This window comes from Lepidochelys kempii, chromosome 7, assembly GCF_965140265.1.
Source record: "Lepidochelys kempii isolate rLepKem1 chromosome 7, rLepKem1.hap2, whole genome shotgun sequence".
Taxonomy (NCBI): domain Eukaryota; kingdom Metazoa; phylum Chordata; order Testudines; family Cheloniidae; genus Lepidochelys; species Lepidochelys kempii.
Genome location: NC_133262.1, coordinates 62,808,144 through 62,832,381, shown reverse-complemented (window position 1 = coordinate 62,832,381; position 24,238 = coordinate 62,808,144). Strand labels below are relative to the sequence as shown.

At 43.7% G+C, this 24,238-nt stretch overlaps 1 protein-coding gene across 3 annotated transcripts in view; it reads left to right on the top strand.

Moving 5' to 3' along the window:
• LOC140914693 (dual specificity protein phosphatase 13B-like) overlaps positions 1-23,104 on the top strand; it is a 36,534-nt gene extending 13,430 nt beyond the window's left edge. For 2 of the 3 annotated variants that reach the window (XM_073353174.1, XM_073353175.1), the window contains exons 2-4: positions 7,501-7,692; positions 8,321-8,541; positions 17,838-23,104. In XM_073353174.1, the coding sequence (XP_073209275.1) occupies positions 7,502-7,692; positions 8,321-8,541; positions 17,838-18,058 (633 nt within the window). In that variant the 5' untranslated portion in view covers position 7,501 and the 3' untranslated portion in view covers positions 18,059-23,104. Of the gene's footprint in view, positions 1-7,049; positions 7,100-7,500; positions 7,693-8,320; positions 8,542-17,837 lie in introns of those variants that run through there. The other variant, XM_073353176.1, reaches the window with a different exon arrangement.
• Positions 23,105-24,238: the final 1,134 nt, after the last annotated feature.

The window sequence follows — 24,238 nt, the reverse complement described above, 5'->3', positions numbered from 1 at the left end:
GTCACAAGAACATCTGATACTCTATAGAGCAATATAGACCCATCTGGAGGGACCACGTGCTGTTTTATACCCTGAAACATTCAAGATCAGCAAGTATGATCCCAACTGACCAGCCCACAGAATCACTGAGAGAGGAAGAGAAATAGGTCAGGGAGCCATATCTGAGGCATGGTTTACAGAAGGGCTGTCTCCACACTTCCAGCTGAAGTCCATAGGAGCTGGGGCAGGCTCAACACCCCTGAAAATCATGCCAGATAGTGATGCCCTTATTGATATTTGGGTAGTACACCTTACTCCACGAATAATTCCACTGCATTCAATGGGACTTCACATGGAGTAAGGTCCACTCAGTGTGAGTAAGGGCATCCAAATCGAGCCCTATATTGGGAGAGGACACTTGCTACCAGCATAGTATCCAAGAGATCACAGGCAGATGTTTTATTCTCATCAGTGCAGCTCTATGTTGTGTGAAGACTGATCTAGCTCACATTCCTCCAGATATTGAGACCACATTGTATAGTGAAGAGCAGGCCACTGAAATGGATTCTGTAAAGTCACACTAGTGCATGTGGTCGTCACCTTACACAAAACGCACAGCTGGTGCTAAACTTGTCCCTACTAAATTTGGAAATGCTATTCAGATTACATCCTCCAGCTGCTGGAGAGATTTTCTTACAGACAGTTGGCTGCTCAAATATCTTGTGCACCCCTGGAAATGGCCAGTGTCTCAACTTTCAAACCCAGCCAGTTCTACCTCAATCATCACTGTAGTTGATTCATACTATTTCCCACAGCACTCTCAGCAATCAATAAATTATGGCTCCAGTGAGACTATCGGGTTAAACAGCAAGAAGGAAGAATGATTACTATAATATTTGCAATTTGTGTAGAGATGTAACAGATAAAGTACAAAACCTTTCCTCAAACATATGTTATCATGCAGTAATCTTTCCAATGGATAGGGTTTTTGCAAAGCATTTGTGACTTTCAAAAGCACAACTGTTAGCAGTGGTGTTGTGGCAGTGTTGGTCCCAGGATATGAGAGCGACAAGGTGGGTGAGGTAATATCTTTTACTGGACCAATTTCTGTTGGTGGGAGAGACAAGCTTTCAAGCTACCCAGAGCTCTTCTTCAGGTCTGAGAAAGATAGTCAGAGTGTCACAGCTAAATACAAGGTGGAGCAGATTGTTAACTTCTTATGCTAAACACACATTGCAAGAGACCATTCCGGGTGATGCAGAAATGTGTAGGACCCATGGATCTTGAAAAGTGTAGTGGGGGGGCGGTACTGATCATCATAGTAATGGAGATATGTCTGCAGGTTTTGCATCTGTGTAGCACCAGATCCTACCATCACAACATGTGGTGCACCTTATCCAGTGCACTAAATGCCCCGATAACAATTTCAGTGGGTGAAACAGACTACTACCATGCTCTTGAATGATCTCCCACAGAAAAATGATAAAAGACCATATAACCCATGGGTGAACACTTATCACAGAATGATCACTCCATATCTGACCTCTCTGTCCTCATCCTCAAAGCAAACCTGCACAACACCTTCCAAAAACAAGCCTGGGAGCTTAAATTCATGTCTTTGCTAGACACCAAAAATCATGGACTCAACAAAGGCACTGGATTTATGGCTCATTACAACAATCTGTAACCCACTAACCCTCTGCTGTCCTAGGACTGCAGAGGTATTGGCTGCCTACTTCACCTTGAATGGTCTCTTGCAACATATGCTAATTACTTATGCTAAACAATCTGTTCCACCTTGTATTTAGCTGTGACACTCTGAGTATCTTTCCCAGACTTAAAGAAGAGCTTTGCATAAACTCTAAAGCTTGTCTCGTGGTCCAATAAAAGCTATTACTTCACCCACCTTGTCTCTCTAAAGATACAACTGGCACAAACCTGACATGCCCTATCTTGGCCAAACCCAGAGCTTCATTCTGGTCTTTTACAATCACCTGTCAAACATAATCCAACTGAAGTGCATTCAAGTTGACTTTTTAACTAAAATGACAGGGTTACAACATGTCCCAGCCAGTCAAAAACAAATCATGAGTAATGTCTCTGCAGGGTGAACATTAAAGGCGTGTTTATTAAGTTGGGGAAAAGATAGTATTCTACAAATGTATAGACTGATAATTACTGATGGGATTAAAACATTTAATAGATTATTGACGCAAGGGTACTGACGTCCTGAAATTTTCCAAAAATTTCTCCTCCATCTCACCAGAAAAAGGAAGTACAGTGAAGGGCTGATGAGCTAACTCTGTGCTAGGGCACTGGGTTCATATCCATGCAAACAACACAGTACCACCTACTGAAGCACTGACACCATTTTGTGCAGCACTGTGCCCTCTGCAAATATGGTGCAGCAGTTTGGTTCAGTCACTCAAAAGGAACAGTGCCACTTAGTCACGAGTCACCCTGCCCTATTATTTCCTTTCTTCCTATTTAGCCAAGTATTAGGTATACAGATACATTGGGGGAAAAGTAATATGAGTTTCAAAGGACTGGGATTTTTGTTAGGGGACCTTACCTCAAAGGCCCTCTCCATATTGTGGCACCAACCTGTGCTAGTTACAACACTATGCTTCAGGGCACCCCTGAGGGTATGTCTACACTACAAAATTACGTTGACTCAAGTTATGTCAGCATACAGCCACCACAGTAATTAAATCACTTTTGCATTGCCACACTACATGCCTTGTGTTGGCGGTGCCCATCCTTACCATGAGCACTTGTATTAACTGAACTATCATAGAGTCATCAAATCATTGAGAGGTAATCTAGTCCAGTACCCTGCACTCAGGGTAAGGCTAAGTATTATCTAGACCAGTGGTTGCCAAACTTGTTCCACTGCTTGTGCAGGGAAAGCCCCTGGCGGGCCACGTCAGTTTGTTTACCTGCTGTGTCTGCAGGTTCGGCCGATCGCAGCTCCCAGTGGCCGCAGTTCGCTGCTCCAGGCCAATTGGAGCTGCTGGAAGCAGCGCGGGCAGAGGGATGTACTTTCCCTGCAAAACTGGTGGAACAAGTTTGGGAACCACTGATCTAGACCACCCCAACAGGTGTTTGTCTAACCTGCTCTTAAAAATCTCCAATGATGGAGATTCCACAACCTCCCTAGGCAATTTATTTCAGTTCTTAACCACCATGACAGGAAGTTTTTCCTAATGTCATAGAACCTTAGAATCATAGAATATCAGGGTTGGAAGGGACCTCAGGAGGGCATCTAGTCCAACCCCCTCTTCAAAGTAGGACCAATCCCCAACTAAATCATCCCAGCCAGGGCATTGTCAAGCCTGACCTTAAAAACTTCAAAGGAAGGAGATTCCACCACCTCCCTAGGTAACGCATTCCAGTGCTTCACCACCCTCCTAGTGAAAAAGTTTTTCCTAATATCCAACATAAACCTCCCCCACTGCAACTTGAGACCGTTACTCCTCATTCTGTCATCTGCTACCACTGAGAACAGTCTAGATTCATCCTCTTTGGAACCCCCTTTCAGGTAGTTGAAAGCAGTTATCAAATCCCCTCCCCCCCTTCCACAGACTAAACAATCCCATGTCCAACCTAAACTACCCTTACTGCAATTTAAGCCCAGTGTGGGGCATTGTGGAACAGTTTCTGAAAGCCAGCAACTGTCATTGGAAGCAGTGCAGGGTCTACACTGACACTGTGTCAACCTAACCACATCAACATGCACTCTATACCTCTTCTGGAGCGGAGTTATTAAGTTGGTGTAGCAGGGCAGTTACGTTGGCAGGAGCAAAATTTGAGTGTGGACACTTACATAGTTAGATCAACGTAAGCTGCCTCACGTCAACCTAACTCAGTAGCGTAGAGCAGGCCGGAGTTAATGAAAATGGTGCTGGAGAATCCACAATAAGGGCAGTCCAAAAGGACATTCATTGTTGCTTCTCTGAGTGGGAAGAGAGAAAAGACCTTCCCACCCACCCAAATGGTGATGAACAGACAGACTCTACCTGGGCATTCCCGTGAGGGGAGTAAAGGACAACACGTGAAAGGACTTCAAGGCTGCCTTGAGACAAATCAACTGTCTTCCTAGCATATTACTTTTGTTACCCAATCTTCCTCCTCCCCTCCATCCAGGCTCCCTTGTTTGTCTGTAAGCAATTGGGGGCAGGGACTGTTTACTACGTATTTGTACAGTATCTAGCACAATCGGCCCCTGAACTGGTTGGCCTTTAGGCACTACCATGATACCAATGCTAATTCTCCAAGAGTTGTTGGGCTAGATACTGGAATTACTGATGACACTCTAGCCTGTGTTCTGCAGGAGGTCAGACTAGATGATCATAATGTTTCTTTCTAGCCTTCAGATCTATTAAAGTCTTGCCTGATTGCAATTCTCCAGCTAACATATATTAAATATAGATATATATATTTATATTAAATTACAGTACACAGTTCAGCTAAAATTACTAGCTCTAGTATAAAGTGATTCAAAATTAATTTAAATATAGTGCTAAAAATTTCTCTTACATGGTTGAATAATTACTGTGATACAGTTTCAATAGGGCAAAGACCAGAAGTGTCTCATATGAATATCATTAAGAGCATCCCAACTGGATGGGCATTTTAAGACAATATAGCTCATTACATGTAAAGTAAGCCATAAAACAAGCCCACTACAGAAACAGAGTAAAAAGATTTAAATAAGCAATGTAAGATAAGTTAAACAAGCCAGTCATTAAATATATATTTTAAAAATATTTTACAATAGCTTTGGATAACCACATTGTTTATAATCCATGTGTGCTTAATGTTTTAAATGTACAACCTCATTTTAAGCAACATGCCTAGCTTATTTCAGCTAGACAAAATAACTTTCTGCATTTCATCACTTTGTTTAAAGTGTGCAATTAATTTGCATGTGTGAATTTAGTGTGTGAAAAAGTGATAGATAAAGCTAGAGCTAAAATAGTTTGGAGTGAATAGTTTATTCACTAAATTTTGCCTTTTCTGTTTGTAAATTTTCTGTTGGATGCTCCTTATTTTCTTGAATGGGTTCATTATTCAAAGCATTTCTACAAGCAATTTTCTAGCTATAGACCATTTATGATCAATTTGCTATGAGTATTCTGTTTTTGAAATTTGAGCAATGATCGCTAGCTTTGATTGGACACAGAAGTCACATGACACGATTCTATTCCCTAACTGGATAAATGTGAGTCTTAGAATCAGGCTGTAGTGGGAATATTTGATGTGAGAATTCAAGGTTTGATTTCCATTAATTTACTGTAATGCTCACTTTTTCAGTGAACATCCCTGCTGGTAAACTCATTTGCTGGAATACAAAATGGGTGAGACTACAGCTGGAGCTTATTTGAGGACAGATTTGGAGGGATTCACCCATCTTAGTTTCAATCTCCAAGACTTTCAGTATATCTTCTCTTTATCCATAGGGCACGTACAGCACAGGCTTCCCTGTACTACCTGGTCAGCATGCCTCTGCTCTCCTGAAACGACCACCTCTAGGGAAACATTTACAACAGCACTATTCCCAACATTTGCCTACCGCTGATGCTGCTCCATCAGTCACAGCATTGGTGGAACTGCTAGAGAATGTAGGATTGCAGGTGTTTTCACCATCAGGTCACACTCTGAACACAATTCAACAATGGGGTGATAAAGACAAGCTCATGCATGCTCTGTTTTAGGCTTATACCATTGGCAACTCTTGGAAGTACACCGCTGGTAGACAAACAGTGCCAAAAAGCTAGTGTAGACAAGGCTCTAGGGCAGAAAACTCTCCATGGCCCATTCAATCCTTGGTCTCTCTACTGGGGCTTTCAGTAAATTCTAACTGTGTTTCAGTAAATTCTAACAGGTGCCTCTGCACTGTCACCCAAGAAAATACTCTCTCTATTTATATTTTGATAAACTGCCCTCTCCTAATATAATTTAACAGTCCAATTCCTGGAGGGGCAGTATGATAAATTTTAAGCCACTCTGTTTCCCAGATCTCATTCAGCAACACAATCCACACACAGCTACCTGCAATGCTCACAAGACAGCCTATAATTCATTACTACTGTATGGGTCTGAGAGGCGAGGTTGATAGGTTCTTTTGGCTCTCAAAGACTCAGCAATATTAATTAAAGTCAACCAAGAATTTTATGCAGTGGAGAAAGAAAGCAGTGGGATGACAGGAAGCAGTAAATAAACAGAGGCCAAAACAGCTGAAGGAAGCTTATAAGGTCATCAGCTACACTGGAGTGGTCACCAGCCATGCTGCAAGGGATGGGATATGTCAAAGGAAGGGAAGGTTAGCTGCAGCTATTATGAGATGGGAGGGACTGAGGGAGCTGCGATTATTTAATGGAATGACAGATGGTTTGGTGGTTAAGACACAGAAAATGTTAGTTCTGTTTTTGCTGCAGACTTCCTTTGTGACATCAGGCAAGTCATCTAGGTGTTTGAGACCACTAGCTGGAGTGAGGGCATGAATTGACACAGTTAGATTCATTATGCATTGGGGGTGGAAGTACCTCTGAAGTAGCTAGTACTGGGACTCATCAATGTCAAACTGAGGATATCAGAATAGGTGAAGCACGTCTGTTCTTATGTGCAAATTCCTGTGTTCCTTCTCTTGCCTAAAGTAAGCAGAGATGGGCAATTTTGTAAAGGCTCCATGTCTATGGCCAGTCCTCTGAAGCATTCTGGACCTTTATCCTCAAGAAACACTGCTATGAGTGAGCCAGTGGCCATTATGGCCCAACTAGGCCCAAAAAGTTAAATAAAAGGCCAAGATGGAAAGAGGATTATCCGTAAGTGAATTTTTCCCCAACAATTTTTTTTTATTGTGGTGTAGACAAAATAGTGAACTCACCTGCAGTCCCTAAGTACTTTATCCCGCTCCTAAGAATTGTCCCAAAAGCTCAAGCCCATGTCCAGTTAAAGAACCAAGGCGCTACTATTCCAAGAGAAAGATATACCATACAGGGACTGAACAAACCCAGACACGAGCAAAGCCTGCAGTTTCGTTTTCTTTCTGCAGTTCCAACATTTATTTCAAGACTAGAAGTTTAGAAAGGAGAGAGAAAAGGAATGAAGGAGGAAAGTAAGTGAAATAAAATTTATGATCTCCAAAGTGCTAACATCCACAAGTCTGTGAAGTTGCTCATTAGTCAGACTTGTTCTGTCCAGTCCTACCATTCCTTCCTACTATGGCAGTTTGTCATGAGGACATTGGGTCGGGTCACTGGAACAGAACTGCTCAGTGCTATCACAATACAGCCCTTACAGCTGAATATATTATTATTATTATTATTTATATTGCAGTAATAGCTAGGAGCCCTTGTCATGGATCAGGACACAAAACACAGAACAAACAGATAGTAAGCTCTTTGATGCAGGAATCTTGTAAGTTGTTATTGTAATTGTAGGTGAGTTTTTGAGTGGGAGGGAGAATGAAACACTGTATAAACAGGGGGGGTATGTCTTCTCTATTCTGTATTTCAGAATGGCTTTTGATTTGTTATGCAAAGATGACTTACTGCGCCCCAGGATACGAAGCGCTTCGAGCCTGACCCTCAGAAGCCAGAGCAATTACCAGACGCCACCTCTGACAGAGCTTCAACGTCTGCTGTGGGCACATCAACCTTCCACTGGCCATGTGAATGAAGTCTGGCCAAACCTCTACGTGGGAGACTTGTAAGTGAGATTCTTCTAAAGAACCTGACCTCAAAATGAGACAAGAACTAGGAGATAAATGGGGGCTCTGTCAAATGAAATCACCTGAGAATGGAAGGTTTGGGAATCATCTGTTAATGGGGGGCCCAATCCTTGGGCCTGGTTGAACTATGCCTAGGGCAGGATCTAAAGGACAGGGGAGGAGAAGCCAGCTTTACACCTCCTCTAATCCTAAAGCCAAAAGTGAGCATGGACCTCATCTCCTCTGTAGTAGTAGAGAAGCACTGCATCAGGACTGCATCAGTACAGCAGCTAGGCACGCTACCAGTGCTTAAATAATAATGATACGTTTTTAAAAGTTTTCTTGGAAAAAATGTGGGTTTTCCAATGAAAACCTGAAAAAAACCTGATGGAAATGAAAAATTCACAAGATCCAGTTTGTGCTGAAAAAAACATATTGATGGGGGAAAAAGCGAGCCGTGCCAGTTTGCTGGTATTTCAAAGCACCTAGCGTCTGCACTGTAACAACAATCAGCGCAGTAGCCGACAGCAGCACAATTCCACTATAGATTGGCCCAGAGGTTTGTAGGGCAGTGGGCAGAGAAATCCTTGCACAACACCCTGCATACTCAAGTGTTCCTTCTTTCAGATTTACAGCTCGGGACAAAGAGCAGCTGCGCCGAATGGGTATCACCCACATTGTGAATGCTGCAGCTGGCAGATTTCATATTGACACTGGAGCTAAATTCTACAGAGACCTGCCTGTAGATTATTATGGAATAGAAGCAGACGATGATCCACATTTTGATCTCAGCATTTACTTCTATCAGGCTGCCAGATATATAAGAGCAGCGTTGAATTCTCCACGAGGTAACAACACTGGCTATGCATGTTACGTGGCTTCAGCATAAAAACAAGCAGAGCAAGTCATCAGCTAGCATTCAGCACAAGCAGATTCCAAGTAGAGATGGGTGGGAATTGAAATACCTAATCCACCTGGTCACACAGCCACTACCCATAGTCCCACAGCTAGTCTGGTAAACCAGTTAGTGAGTATTTTCTCACTCAAACCTTAGCCCTGCCAAGAGAAGGAGACACAAAGCCTCGCTACAACTGAAATCTACTTTTATATCTCCCACTATGCTCACAACTTACTCTTCATGGAAGTGCTTCTCCAAAGCCTAGTGACACAAAGACTCCTATGGACTTCAGTGGGGTTTAGATCAAGTCCAGAGTCTCTTTCTGCGGCATTTAGAGATCCAAATCCTGAACCCCAGTACTCAGTTGGAGCAGCCAGGCTGTGTGCTGTGGGGGAAAATAAGCTGCACGCAGTTAGTGTGGCTACCGCCAGCCCACAACACAGGAATAAGGGCATCTTTAAGACCCATCTTCATAGGTCTCACAATTACAGTAACATCTCTGCTAATTCACTGTGAAGATTCAGTGCCCACCAGCACTCATAATTGCTCCCAGCACCTGTGGAGTGATCTGTCCCTGGGGTGTAGTATATAGCATGCAGAGCCATTAGACTAGCATGTCTTTAAACCACAATCACACACCCCTATGCGAGTGCATTTTCTGCAGGTTACAGATCACAGTTTCTTTACATCTGGTCCTTGGAAAAAATAGAGGCAAATTTAAAAGATGTGGCACTATGGGTGGGAATAAACATCACCAGCCCTTATGCACCAGCAAGAAAAACTCAAACTTCTCATGAGGAAAAAGAGATCATAGAATATCAGGGTTAGAAGGGACCTCAGGAGGTCATCTAGTCCAACCCCCTGCTCAAAGCAGGACCAAATCCCCAATTTTTGCCCCAGATCCCTAAATGGCCCCCTCAAGGATTGAACTCACAACCCTGGGTTTAGCAGGCCAATGCTCAAACCACTTTCAAATCTGCAGTCTACTTCAATGCCAGGAAGCCAGTGGTCTGAAATATTATACGGCACAGAAGAACTTAGGGCCAGATTTTTCAAACAAATGAGGTATGCAGCTGTACACTCAGCATTCGAAGTAATTAGCATGATAGCAAATGTGGGGGAAAGGTGTTGCCATTTCTTGAGCTATGGTCGGCCCCTTTTGGCCCCCTAGGGGAGAGCAGGTTGCATCTGCTTTCTGCCAGGACAATCTTCGTGAGTGGACTCTCTCTGTGGTCAGGAGGCATATACCCTGTGGTGAATCCAGATAGTTAAGTGCAAATCTTTAACGGGAGGGTTTTCCACAGCACCACAAAGTTAAGTGATTACAGATTTACACAAATGGTAATTATGCACCTAAAGGCCTGTTCTGTTTCAACAATTACAAGGTTTTACAGCAACATAGATCCTAAACAGTAATTATTAGGGTAGGATGTACCTGACATCAAGGTCCATAGCTACTACACTCTAGGGTTAGTCCTAAGCAGCAAAATTTGGACCTGGATTGTGAACACCCAGAAGTTCAGAGGCTATTTGGAAGACTTGATCTGTCCCATCATAAAGATTTACTTGGGCTTTGAAAAGCTGAGGTCTATGTTTGGCATTCAAAACCACCACCAAAGTTGAGGGAGTTTGGATCTGGACCCATTTCTACTACAGTGTGTGCTATTTACAAATTAAGTCAGCCCCCTGAAGAAAGGTAGACTCCATTGTAAATTCTAGCATAGAGAATATACAAAGGAATAAAACATGAGAACCAAGCTGACTTACAGGCTCCCTTCCCCTCAGATAATGTTAGTACAACTTTGACCACAAAGGAAATACAAAGCCTTTCTGGGTACATTCCAGAATACTGAAAGTGGAACAGTTAAGAAAATAGACTAGATTGTTGCCCCATGGAACTACAGTATGGGTATAAGGTAATCACAGCTGAACTAATCATAGCTAGAATTGATATTTAGTCCGAGTGTTACGGCTATAGATATTACTTTACTGAACTCCCCGAGTCCACATGCCAGAAGGAGTGCTGGAAATGGAGAGAAAATCAAATTAAAAAAACCACTCAATCCAGCTGCTGCTGACAGTCATCATTTTAAGTTGGTTTTTTTTTTAAGGGGTGGCAGAGTTTGATACATATACAAACAAGATGTTCTGGAAGCACAATTCCCTGAGCTACAGCAACTCAGCAGCTCAATATCCAGGGCCTGCACAGGAAAGAAAGGAGGGATGGGTGTGTTATCCCATCCCATATCTTTTAGAAGAGGGGGGAAAAAATAGCTGCATTTACTTAAAAGTACTGATGCACGACAACAGAAATGTACCAGGTAACACGAGGGCCGTTCATTTTAAAGTCAGGATATACCATGGTATTTTTGTTTGATCGAGAAACTGTTTGGTAGAACTCCCACTTAATTATGACTAATTAGTTCCACACAGCTTTTTAGAAGGTATTTTTTATTAACTTGTTCATCCAGGATGATACTGAGTCACATTTAAGTATATATGATGCACACACACACATACTGGTTTTTTTAAGCTGTGAATCAAATACTTTATCTTTAGAATTACACTTGAGGCCAGATTCTGTTCTGTTACACCATTGTAAATCCAGAGTAATGCCACTGAAATCGGAGTGACTCCAGATTTACGCTAGTGTAACTGATCAGGAGATGTTCCCAGTGGGGTAGGTTTGGTTTTGTTTGTCTTCAGTGGGAGCTCTATTGTATCCTTAAAGGGGAACTGTTGTCTTAAGTATTGGACACTCTTGACCTCCTTTCCACCAATACTGTTCTGGAGTATTGGTAAGTAAAGGAGCATCTGTCACCCTCAATGTGCAACCTCTTACATCTTGACTGTCACAGAGGCTGCTGCTGTAGCCAGGCCATGAGAGCACTATTTTATGAGGTGCCACCATTCCAGCTTCTTTGGCTTGTGCCCTGCTTGAAAACCAGCCACTCCGTACCTGCATGGCCCTATGGCACACAGTTAGTACAACTGTTGGTTTCAACTGACAATGTAACTACCATGGTAGTTTGAGAATCCCCATTCATGGGTCAGCAAGTGAGAGGAGTCTCCTCCAAGCAAGCTAATCCATGCAGCCAGAAATGTTTCCGGCTGATCTTTTACTGAACTTGTTTGCTTCAGATAGGAGAAGGCGCTAGGGGAGAGAACACCACCATGACTATCAATTTCGCCCCTTTGCATGGGAATGTGTACAATTTGCATTTTTTCAGACTATAACTAAACGTGAATGCACATCTGCAGGTTTTGATAAAGTCTGCAGAAGGAGAAAAATAATCTGTGAGCACAGATGAGAGAAGTCCATGGACAATTATTAGACTATCTGCATGCAGAGAGAAAGGTTTGCAAATACAGGATTTTCTTTTTATTGGTCTGTGCACATATTTTAAACAAGCAGATGAAAACCATCAATTAACTCATTGAAATTATGGGTGCTCAGAAAAGACCATTCTTCTAACATCGTGCTGGTGGAAATGCAAAAGTTGGTCTCCCCATAAGGGAGGCAGAGCGGCCCAGTGACTTAACAAGAATTTTCCTCCTTGAATCAGCTGCAGGCTCATTAGGCATGTCATTTAACCTCTCACTTTCCCCACCTGATCACAATTCTTAGCCACATCTGTAGAGCATTTTCAAACCCCCAGATAAAAGGCGCGATACAGCATAAGGGCTTGTCTACACAGCACAGCAAAGTGTGTTAGAGGGGCTGATTTCTAAAGCGTTGTGTACTAACTGTCCCCTGTATGCCCTGCTGTCATGAACCAAAAGTTCCCTTGGGTGCATTAACGTAGAAATCACATTCCTCTAGTGAGCATTGCTATGCCGTGTAGATGAGCCCTATGTTGGAAGTCGGCCTTTGCTATTGTTCAGCTGATAGTAAAGACACAGATAATTGGTTCTGCCCATAGCTTTATGGTAGTGGGTAAAATGAAACAAGTGATGAGAAAAACAAGGGTAAGTGAGAAGATTCACAGTACGTAGAATAGGCCAGATCCTCAGCTGTTGTACATTGATGTTACTCCACTGAAGTCAATGGGGCAGGGCCTATTTACACTGGCTGAAGAGCTGGTTCACGGTTTTAACCCAAATTAGCTCAGTCCTATGAGGAAGCAAAGGCTAATTCAAGGCATTCAGCTCAGTTAATGATGGGTAACAAAAAGGACAATCAGATCTTATGTGCTGTAATGTCTAATTTGTTTAACAACATTTAATTTTCCAACTTGAATTTGGCCAACAAAGTTGAATTTGCAAAATTCATCCCTGGTGAAGCCCTGTCAAGTCAGTGGAGTTACATCAGGGACGAATCTGAGATAATAGCCATAATCCGTTGTTAGAAAGGAAGTATTACTGTTCTATGCAAATCCCAATCAGATGACACGTCTTCATCCATCCATGGCATGTCTAGTTCTCTGCTTACTCTATTTTGGGAATGAGGACCTGGAGCATGGATACCAGACGCCAAGGTGTCTTTACTAGCTGCTTCCCTGCTAGAGGCTTCGGTAATATTCTGCCATCAGAAGTGCTCAGGTCTGCCATCCAGAACATACCCATTTCAGGCTCTATTCAGTAAAACAAGTGCAATACATCATGGTGAGTTCAGATTGCACTTATCCCATTTATATCAACTGCTATCAGACAAGGATCACAGCCTGTAAGAAGAGCTAAATAGCAACATGGCTTTTTTCCCCCTTACTCAAGTTTAACATTCATTTGTTTGCTGCAAAACAATCACATAGTAAATTAAAATCCTCTTTCATTAGAGCAATTTCACACTAATGAAATCATTTCATGTGAATGATTTATCTGCATCAAACAGTCACTTTATTGTCAGCAACAGAATTCATCCTAATCTCTATGCAACAAAGGACAGCAGCCAGGAATAAAGACTGAAAATATAAAGGAGGTAAATTATCTTAATCTACATGCCATGGTGATGAGTGCTTTAGAAAGCTAGGTAGATTAGCTCTAAAGCCAATCATAGGCTGGTCTATAGTCTTGGTGGGAGACCTTCAGAAACTAATAGCTGATATGAAAAGGAGTCATTTAAAGTGAAGATATAGTCAGAGAAGCAAATATGAAAAATCAGCACCTTCTTACTGTCTCCATTCTCTCTTTGTATTTGAGACATATCTACTCACTCACTGATAAAATCAAAGGTCTGCTGCTCCTAGCCCTGAAGAGGAGAGGGACCTCTGGCTTTATCCTGCATCCCTAACAAAAAAGGGGTCACGTAAGTTCCAGTGGTGGAATCTTTGGGGGGTGCATAAGGAGGAAAAACCACAGCTTGGTCTCCAGACCCCAGATTAAATGTGGAGACTGACAGGGGTGCTGGAACAATTTTTATAGTGGGGGTGCTGAGAGCCATTGAACCAAACTGTAAGTCCTCTATATAATGGAAACCACTTCACATCAGGACATACAGAAGCACCCCTACTTCCAGCACCTGTGGAGACTGGGCATACTTGAGATGGAAGAGTCATTGAGTGAGAATAAATATGGAACCTAACATTTAAAAAAAAAACCACAGTCACTTTGCTGATTGCAGTCTCACCCTCCAAGGTCTTGTCTGTATGGCAAGCTAGTGCATGGCAAGCGAGGGGGGTGAATCTACAACGCAAGCTAACTCACCATGTGGACCCTGCTATCATGCACTAAAAGTTCCATACAGGAAATTTTAGTCAAAGTCAAAGCACATTATGGCACTTTCAGTGCATGGTGGCAGGATCCACACAGCGCAGCAAGCTAGAATGCTGTAGATTCACACGCCTGGTTAGCCGCTCACTAATTTACCATGTACACAAGCCCAAAGCCAACAAATGGAGTTCTGCCTGCCAAGTCTGACCTGAACCAAGGACAAAGAGACTCAGAACAGTCTCCTATTTTAACCACGCTGAATTTCAGGGACAGTTTGGATTTAGATCCAAATTGTTCTATGGCTCTAGTGCTGGGTCAGACACAAACCAGTAGGACCTTCTTTTCTGGATGTAGCTCAAACCCTGGACATTTTAATATTATTTCTAGAGCTTCATAAACATGTACAGTGTTTTTCAGACACATAAAAGAAAGTGTCCCTGGCTTCTTCCAGGAACATCCTTTCTTCCAAGATTTCCACCATTTGGGGCTGAGGTATGCAAGAACTCCTGGAGTCTCCCAGTGCCACTAACTTGATGTTTGACCTTGTGCAAGCAATTTAGGCTTGGATTTTAAAGAAACCAGTGGGAGTTAGGCACCTGATTCTTACTTACTTTTAACAGGAGTTGTGTGCTTATCTCCTTTAGGCTCCTTTGAAAATCCCAGTCCAAACTTACCTGGGTCTCAACTGCCCCCTCTCTAAAATGAGGAGAGCAATGCAAAACCTATCTGCCTACCAGGGGTATTGTGAGGATTGATGATGGCACAGAACTTTGAAAATGAAGCAGTGCAAGGAATTCTCTTTTAAAGGCCATTTCCCTGACAGCACATATTGCCCTATTTTGCAAATACTCCCATTGACTTCAATGGAACTATTCACGGTGTAAAATACAATTCAGCATGAGAAAGGGGATCATGCTGCGGCTCACAGTCATTTCTGAAATCTGTAGATGAAAAGGGAAAAGGATAACCCAAGCAGCAGCTGATATTTTTTTAATTGCAAGATCAACACAAGAGATTTTTTAAAAAAGTTTGAAAGCCTGATCCGTATCTGCTCTCAGCAGAGCAGAGTTTGTACTACTTCCTTGTAGCCTATGTTTGTCCTTTTCTTTCTGTTGAAGCCATGTCTATATTTAGAGGCAGGGCTCAGGTTTCTTATGCCAGGATAGTGAAAGGTGACAGTCTCATCAGACACAGGCCATTGTGGCATGAAACCTTCTCTGACCCTGCTGACAGGAAGAGGTTTTAAACCACATGCTCGCTCATTCTCTGAGCATGTGACGATGAGGTCGTCATTAGTCAAAACTGCAACTGTTGCTATAAGCTCCTTAAATAAAAGCTGTGTCACAAAAGCAATGAAATATGAGATGCAAGCCAATGCACAGAGTACAAGGTATTAACAGCCAGGGAGACAGGCACAGCAAACAAGTTTCTTTGGCTGGACAGATTGACATAATCCAACAGGGGTATCTTTGGCCTGCTCTACACTGGAAAATTAAGTTGGCTTAAATAGGTCACTTGGATACTTGACAAATCCACGCCCGAGTGTTTTAATTAAGCCAATCTAACCCTCAGCGCCCACAGTGCCAGGTTGACCTAGCTAGCACCTCTGGGGGAGGTGGATTACCTACGCCAATGGGAAAATGCCTCCTGTTGGCACAGGTAGTGTCTACACTGAAGCACTACAGTGGCGCAGCTGTCCCATTTCAAGTGTAGACAAGCCCTTTTTTCCTGATCCCTGAGAATAGAGAAGCTAACATGCTGTTAGAAGGAACAAACCAAGGACAAACCCTGACAAGCTCTAGGCTGTACAATGGCCACATCATCAAACACCTCTGCATTTTAAAGGCTTACAATAACCGCAATGGTTGTAATCTGCCTCCAAGGGACAACAAAATGGGATATTTTCTGACCCACTGGGATCAGTTGTTCTCACTTTCTTCTGGACATAAGTTGTAACATATTCTAACAACATCTAGCTGAGTTGGATGAATAGCATTTGGTAAGCAGGAAATTCGATGGATTAGTGGCCTTTGGAAAATGAGTTGGTCTCAGACCTGCTTCTATAAAACTCCCATTCCCCATTTGGGCTGGATCCTGAATAGTGGTGAGTGCTGAGTGGCACTCCCACTAGTTTGAATGGAGGAGAAAAGAACTCAAGTACAGAACAGCTGTGGAAAGTGAACTACCCAATCATACCTAGAGAGGGTCTCTCCAGGACAGGATGGTGACACACTGCAGGATTTGCTGTACTGCTCTTCCCATAGTTTGCACATTACTGAAATCAGTGGCACACTCAAGATAGTCAATTATCCATTTGTAAAGTTACCTGCTAGTAAAGAATGAACTGGATGTCATATAGGGATAGCAGCAATTGCTAAGCCCTTGTTGTAAAAGGAAAAAGCAAAGAGCAAAGCATATTCAAATGAGTGCAGACAGCCTATTCAAATGTCAGGCTACTTTCCTCAAAGAAATACCAGTTAGGACTTAATTTTCTCTCTCAGCTCCGAGAGGCGTCAGCACCTCTGAAAAGTCTTCCCCTCCGCGCTGCAGGCAGATAAACACAGCTGGTAAAACAATGGGGAAAATTTGCAAAAAGTTGGTTCACTTTTTTGTTGGGAAATTTTGAAATTCAGAGTTTTGCAGCCCGCTCTTCTAGTAATACTGCGCCTTTCTATACCCGCTTCCACGGAAAGGCTCTCTGCCCACATTTCATGGGCAGCCCTGTGAGCCAAAAAGCTTTGCAGAAGGATGAGTATAGTTCCCACTACTGTGGATGAGGAAACCCAAACATAGAGGGGTGAAGGGCTGAATTGGCACCTTCCAGTTTGTCATGAGGAGAGGGACCAAATGGCAACTCAGTCACAGTTCAGTCCCTCCTCCCTCCTTGTTTCATGGTAGAAGTAAGCTGTTCCAGCCCTTCTTCTGGCATGCATCCCTTCCCCCTTCGTGCTAGCTTAGCTCCACTGGCAGGTTCATTGCGGGAGGATCCACCTTCACTCTGCACCCACTTGCACAGGATGGTGAGTAGGGTCTGGCACTGTGGGGTCAAGTACAGGTCCTTACACCTCCTTACTCCCCTATCTGCGTCTGCATCTGGAGTGATGAATGACTTGCCAAATAAGCCAGTGGCCCACTATAGAACCTTGGAGGACATGTCTACACTGCACCTGGGACCATAGGCTTGCACGAGCAGAGCTCGTGCTAGCCTGCTAAAAGTAACTGTGTAGATGTTGTGGCTCAGGCTGGAACTCAGGCTCTGAAGCCTTGGCAGGTGGAGGTGAGATTCAGAGCCTGAGCCTCAATGTCAAAGGACCATCTACTCAGGTATTTTGAGTGCACTAGCATGAGTCTGGGAACCCGGGCTGGGAGGTTTGCCCTCAGATGCAATGTAGACATACCCTGAGTTTGTCTATCCTCAACCATCAGACTACATTCCCTCACAGATGATGTACCATGTCTGGTCTGATCATGAAAGTCTAGATACTCCTGTCTGCAGCGAGTTTGCCAGCAGTAGCCCGGCCAAGCTCAGCCTGGATGAACTTCATCAGCAGATACGGTGTAAAATAGTGACACCTGCTCTCTCTCTCTTATTTTCAGGCAGAGTATTAGTTCACTGTGCAATGGGGATCAGCCGATCAGCAACACTTGTACTTGCTTTCTTAATGATCTGTGAAAACAAGACCCTTGTTGATGCAATTCAGGCTGTGTGTAAACATCGAGGGGTCTGTCCCAATTCCGGCTTCCTCAAGCAGCTTCAGGATCTAGACATGCGATTAGCGAGGGAGAAAGGAAGAGAAGCAGATCCCCTCAGATTTTAGATGGGGAGATGTCTTCTGATTACAGACCAAGAGATACAGGTTGCCTCCCGGAAGATTGTACCTCTTGCAAGATAGATGAACCCGGACTATGCTGCAGTTGCCTGGAGAAATCCATATGGGGCGAGCAGGGAGAGTTTGAGAGTTTGAAATTTCACCTCCTGCGGAAATACAAGCCAGATCCTCAGCTGGTGCCTGTCAATGTCGTTCCACTGGACTTATGCCAATTCATAACAGCTGACCATCTGGCCCCTTCATTGGATCCCCTCTCTCCCCGGCAAGCCTTAGTGGACTCGTTGGAACCCCAACAAGCCCTTGTAGGTTAGTTGGGGTTCCTCACAACCACCCCACACACTCTCAGACCCTCATAACGATCAACAGATATGTGAGGTCCCAGTCACACGCTGGAAGCTGATGCACAGCTGTGAAATTACTAATGCAACACAGTTAGAGCCCAAAGCCATGTTCTGAACGCTGCTATTTTATACAGAAACAACAATAGCTTCCATTTCCATTGGCTTTTAACCCCAGTGTCTCAAAACACTTGGCAAATAATTGGTTCAAGTCTCACAACCCCTCAGTGAGTAGGTACGTAATGTTAGCCCCATTTTACATATGGGGAAATCGAGGCCCGAAGATGTTAAGCAAACTGCCCTACTGACATACCGCAAATCAGTAGCAATGCCAGGAGAGGAATCCAGATCCTCTGGCATCTAGTGCCTGTTCTGTTCACATTCCCCATCTTTCCCTTTGATAAAGGAACGCTAACCTCATGTCAGAGCAAAACCAGACAATGCACCTACCAAATCCAAAGCAGCAGCTCTGTAGTCAGGTTTCCCTTTTACATCCAATTGACCACATTCTATCTCATGAACAACTGGAAGGAGATATTGACTTCAGAATGCAATTACAGCCCCATGCAGCCCACTGGCAAATGCAAATAATATAGAATTTCCACTTGACGGCAGATTAATTTGGTGTGATGTTTTCCTTGGAGAGTTCTTAAAGGCTTGCAGTAGTGAAAGTGCCATGGAGCTTGTATTTAGAGTACTGTGGATTCTGAGCTGGAATAGAGGGCTGTATACACTCACCTGGAACTGCTGGGTTTTTAAACTGCCATGCAGAAACATTTTGACTGAGCACAGCACCCTTCCTGTGTGTGTCTCAGACAGCAATATGAAAACGAGACTTCCCTGCAGAGCTGGTGGCTAAACTCAGCTGATATTTTCCTTTTCAGAAGCACTGGTAAGCCTTTGCAACTGATGCTAAAGATTTGTATCCTCAAAGGGGTCAGATGACAGCAAGGTTGGTTTCGTCTCCACTGTTAAGATAGGACAACTGGAAGAGGACCTATCCATCGGGGAATGGAGAAAGTGGCTGGTAGGGAGGTCACAGTTTATGATGGGGGCAGGGGGAGAAAGTCAGTGGTGTATTGCAGCTTTTCAAAGAAAAGCTCTAGGGATCATTTTAGGGATGCTGTGTTGTACAAGAGGTCAGGCTAGAGAATCACAGTGGTCCCTTCTAGCCTGGGAATCTATGACTCTAAGGTCTGAATGGCCTGCTTATTGGCAGTCTCAGCAGAGAGGCCAAGCATTTCAACAGACATGGAAGCTGAACTACCATTTCCCTGTTAGAGGTGGTCCCCCTCCATGTCAGGGGCAAGGCATATTGATGGGGCAGGGTGGGGAATCTTGTGTTGTCACTGCCTGACCTGTACCTGTTTTGTGGATAGAAGCCTTCACTCTCCACAGCTGTCAACCGGACACCTTTCCTGAGCACCGGATTCACTTTAACTTGGCCTATGCAGTACGATGGGGCGTTACTGGGCAATCTGAGCAGAGTGCAGGTGATGTTAGAAAGGCACTAGTCCAAAGGCTCAATGCATTTATCCAGTCCAGAGATGTCATAACCCCACATCAATTCCAGGCCTCTCCATGATTACACAGTGGAATTAAAACAAAACAGCCAACGATCAAATGCGTTATTGACACGGGCCTTGCATTACAACAGGGGAACTTGGACTGTGACCCAGGCAGTGCTGTGACAAGGAAACATGACCAGATTCCTCAGGGGGCTCAAGTTCTTATCCCCTGACACCTCTCCACCAGCAACAGTAGCTCATGTTCAACAGCACACAGCAATGCAACACAAGCAGCAAACCTCACAATAGCAATGGCAGGACTCCCATGACCACCCCAAGTCACTGCAGGCCCAGCAGCATTAATTGAACTAGCTGATGAGGATAATAATATGAAACTTCTTCATGGTAGTGTTGTGAAGCTAAGTTCATGTGTGCAAAGCACTTTAAGTTGCTGGGATGAAAGGTGCCACAAAAAGTGTCACTATCTCATGTAGTCGTCTAGATTCTCTCTCTCAGCATGCAAGCAAGTGTTGACTCTCGGGCAGGCGTGCTGTGCTGTTCGCAGTTCTGGTTATGGACAGAGCTTTTGCATAGAGGCAGCTTTGGGTGAGAGGGAGCGATGTGAGCAGCGGGAGACTGAGTCTGGGGCTCTGATTAGAGTCAAGTCCTGAAGCAGAGCAGGCATTGGAAATTGGGCTAAGACATCTGGAAGAAGGGGTTGCCTGTATGCTGTTCGACCATCTCGTCAGGACCGGTGCACGTGTGTAAATAAAGCAAGTTACACTCAGACTATAACCAGACTCTGTGTCACTGATTTAGCCTCCGTAGGGAAGCTGACCTGCACAGTCTCAGACATCTCCAACTCTTGAGAGGTGACACCATGGGCAGCAGCACAAAGTATTATACTAGATAACATTCAAAGCATACACACAGGGTTGATTTACCCTTCTCTTGGGAGAGGGACCCAGAGAACTAAAAGAGGCCAACCTGCAGGAGCTGAAAGTGAACCAATAGCACCCCACTGATAAGAGAAATATAAGGAAAGCTTTCCCCTCCCGTAGTGGTCAGGCTAGCTCCCAGTTACTCCCCTTGAGTCATCCCATTTTGCCATAACTTCCAGGTGCTGGTGGGCAGCTAGTCCCCCTCTTTCTCCCTTTGAACTTGGTTTCATCACTTCACAGTTCCCCCGTCCCTTCCCTTCCCACAGGTATTTTTATGGATATAATAGGTGCTTGCCTGCCTGTTGAACACACGCAGTAGCGATGAGAGCATCTACTAAAATAAAGGCCCCAGCACAGGTGCATCTTGGAATTAATATTTTATGAAGATTAAGCAATCATAACCCTTGACTCACATGTGTTACACACACTGGTGGCTTCTTCCCACCAAGCTTAATTACCACGTAGGAATTTCTTAAAGCACACTTAGCATCAGGACAAAAATCAAAGAGGCATTAGGGGTTGGTTCCAGATTTATTCTCACTCAACAGCTTCCAGATCCCATGTACAAAGCTTGCTCACTGAGACAGCTTTTCAAGCTGTGAGCTCTGCAAAACCAATTTGGGAATCTGAGAAATCCAGCTGTTATTTCTGCCACTGCAATTCTCACCAGTAACAAGGAGTCTGATACCAGAACTTAGCTGGCAATTTTGCTGATCATGCACTAGGAGAATAGACTCCCACTCATTCTGCCATAGGTGTACTGACCCTGCAGTGCCAGTTCGAGTAAAACTTGTCTGCAAATGAACTCATTACTACTTGTGAGAAACACAGGCAGCAGATACTAGAGGCTGAGTAAGATGGTAGCATTTTTCTGTCCATAATGGCAAGTGCAGAGCTAGTCATAACAGATACATGCATGTTCTCTCATAAGCATTCTCTTCTTCCCACCCACATTTTACATGGCATTATATGAGCACTAAGGATGATTTCATCACCATCTATTCATCTTAGGTGCTTATATAACTCCACCACCATTACTGCGGTATATGAGCCTTGCAATCTGCAATGTATTTATCCTCAAAATCCCTCTGAGAAAGGGAAATACTATTATTCCCATTCTACTGAGGGGGAACTGCGGCACAGAGAGGCTAAGCGACTTGTCCAAGGTCACACGGAATGTCTGGGGTAGATGAAGGAATTGAGCACCTGTCTCCCCAGTCCTGTGGCAGCTCCCCAACCACTGGTCCATCTTTTCTCCCCTTCTGAAGATATATTAACAACCTCTCTGGCTCTCCCTCCCAGACCTGCGTTAATGACAGTAATTATAGAGAACGTTGCAGCAGACACGTCTGTGCTGCATTATTCCTTCTTTGTTTCTGCACTTCGGGTTTTATTTGTAAAAGAAAAGAGAGACTATAAATCTGTCCTGTGAAGAGCTAAGGGAGGAGAGGCTACTGACTCCAAATAAGTAACATGAAAGGAGCAAGAATAGTGGCTTTTGCACTGGGGCTGATTTCCCAAAGAACAATTAAGGGCATTGCACAGATGTACACCATCTGGGGAGATGAATATGTGACTGAGGCAGCCATGACAGCTATGTATATTGGTCTCTTCATACCTCGGGGCATTAATTTATACCATCTCTCCAGAACTACAGATGCAAAACTTCCAGACATACCTCCACTGCTACAATGATAAATATGCCCCCCCCCCGCCACACACACATTTCAAGATCCATGGGTCCTACACATGTCTGTCACAGCATTTGGTGTATCTCAGCCAGTGCATCAAATGCCCCAACAAACAACTATGAGAAACCAGGCAATAACTACGCTCTCGAAAGAACTCACACTGAAAAAAAAGATAAAAGATATATCCATAGCTGACCTATCAGTTCTCGTCCTCAAAGGAAACCCGCACAACACCTTCAAAAAGGCAAGCCTGGGAATTAAATTCATAACTCTGCTGGACACTTAAAAAAAGGACTTAAAAGAGACACGGATTCTATGGCTCATTTACAACAATTTATAACACACCGTATGTACTGCCTGCTAATGCTTAACTGCCCACTTGATTTTAAGTGATCTCCTACAACATGTGTGAACCCCTTATGCTTAAGCGTGTCCCACCTTGTAATTAGCTTGGACACTCCAGTAATCTTCTCCAGACTGGAGGAAGAGATCTGTGAAGGTTGAAAGCTTGTGCCTTCCACCAACAGAAGTTGGTCCAATAAAAGATATTATCTGACCTCCCTTGTCTCTCTCACATCCTTGGACCAACCCAGCTACAAGAACAGGGCAAATATCCAGCTTTCTAGGATAGTTTCAGTGCAGTTATGAGAAGAACCCCCTCTATCGGGTTTTTATTTGTGTATGATGTGGTTGCTTTTGCTGTTCCTCTTCTACAAACAGCCTGGGCCTTTGCATCAGAACATATCATATTACTAGAACATTAAACATGACCATGATCTGTAATGCCTCAGCACGGGAAGGACTCATAGAGCAGGCTTAATTTGAGCACTTCCCAGTGTAACTCTTTGGCGTGCAACTTGCAATAAAAAGATACATTTGCTCTTTGAGTACAGTACCCTAAAAACACAACACAGATCTAACAGCCTGTATCCAGATCTGAGTTGCATTCCCCTTGTGCTCCCACCTGCCCTCCCAGGATTTTAAAGCATGCCAAAGCTCGTTTGCCCACTGTTAATTTGCCACTGTTGTTGCTTTTCATTCCATGTGTACCAGAGATAGCTCTGCTTTTGAGGAACGCCTAGCTGCCCAATGCTTTAGTATGAAGAGCTTCTGTGCAGGATACTTTCATGTTTTGAAAGATCACTTGAGATTTGTTCACAGTTAGGAATGTACATACATCTATTGGAATCTCATCAAGCTGGAGCCTTGGTCCTGATAGGCTTTGGCCAGTAAAACTTCCTTCAAACTTCTCCAGTTTCACTGCACCTTATGGACCAGATCCTCAGTTGGTGTAAATGAGTGTAGCTCCATTGAATTTGCTATTTGCAATGCACAAGAAGTTGTATTAGTTCTACAGAACTCAGAAACAATTATGCATTTTCTTGAGCACCACCTACTGACACTGTCAACGATTTTTAATTTTACACACACACACACCCCTCTATTTTATAGAGTTCTCCTGTAAAAATGCTAATATATGCTCCTGTGGATCTGATCCTACATCTCCTCCTTTCACTTGTGACACCACAACACTTTTCTGCTACCCCATACCTGGAACAGTCACATTCCTTCGGTTTGCCAAGCAGTCTCATTCTCTTCCTTCCCCCATACAAATCTCACTTCTTTTAGAAGATCACTGTTGACAGAATGGACTAGTGGCTGTCACAGACACAGGCCTGCTTCAACAAAG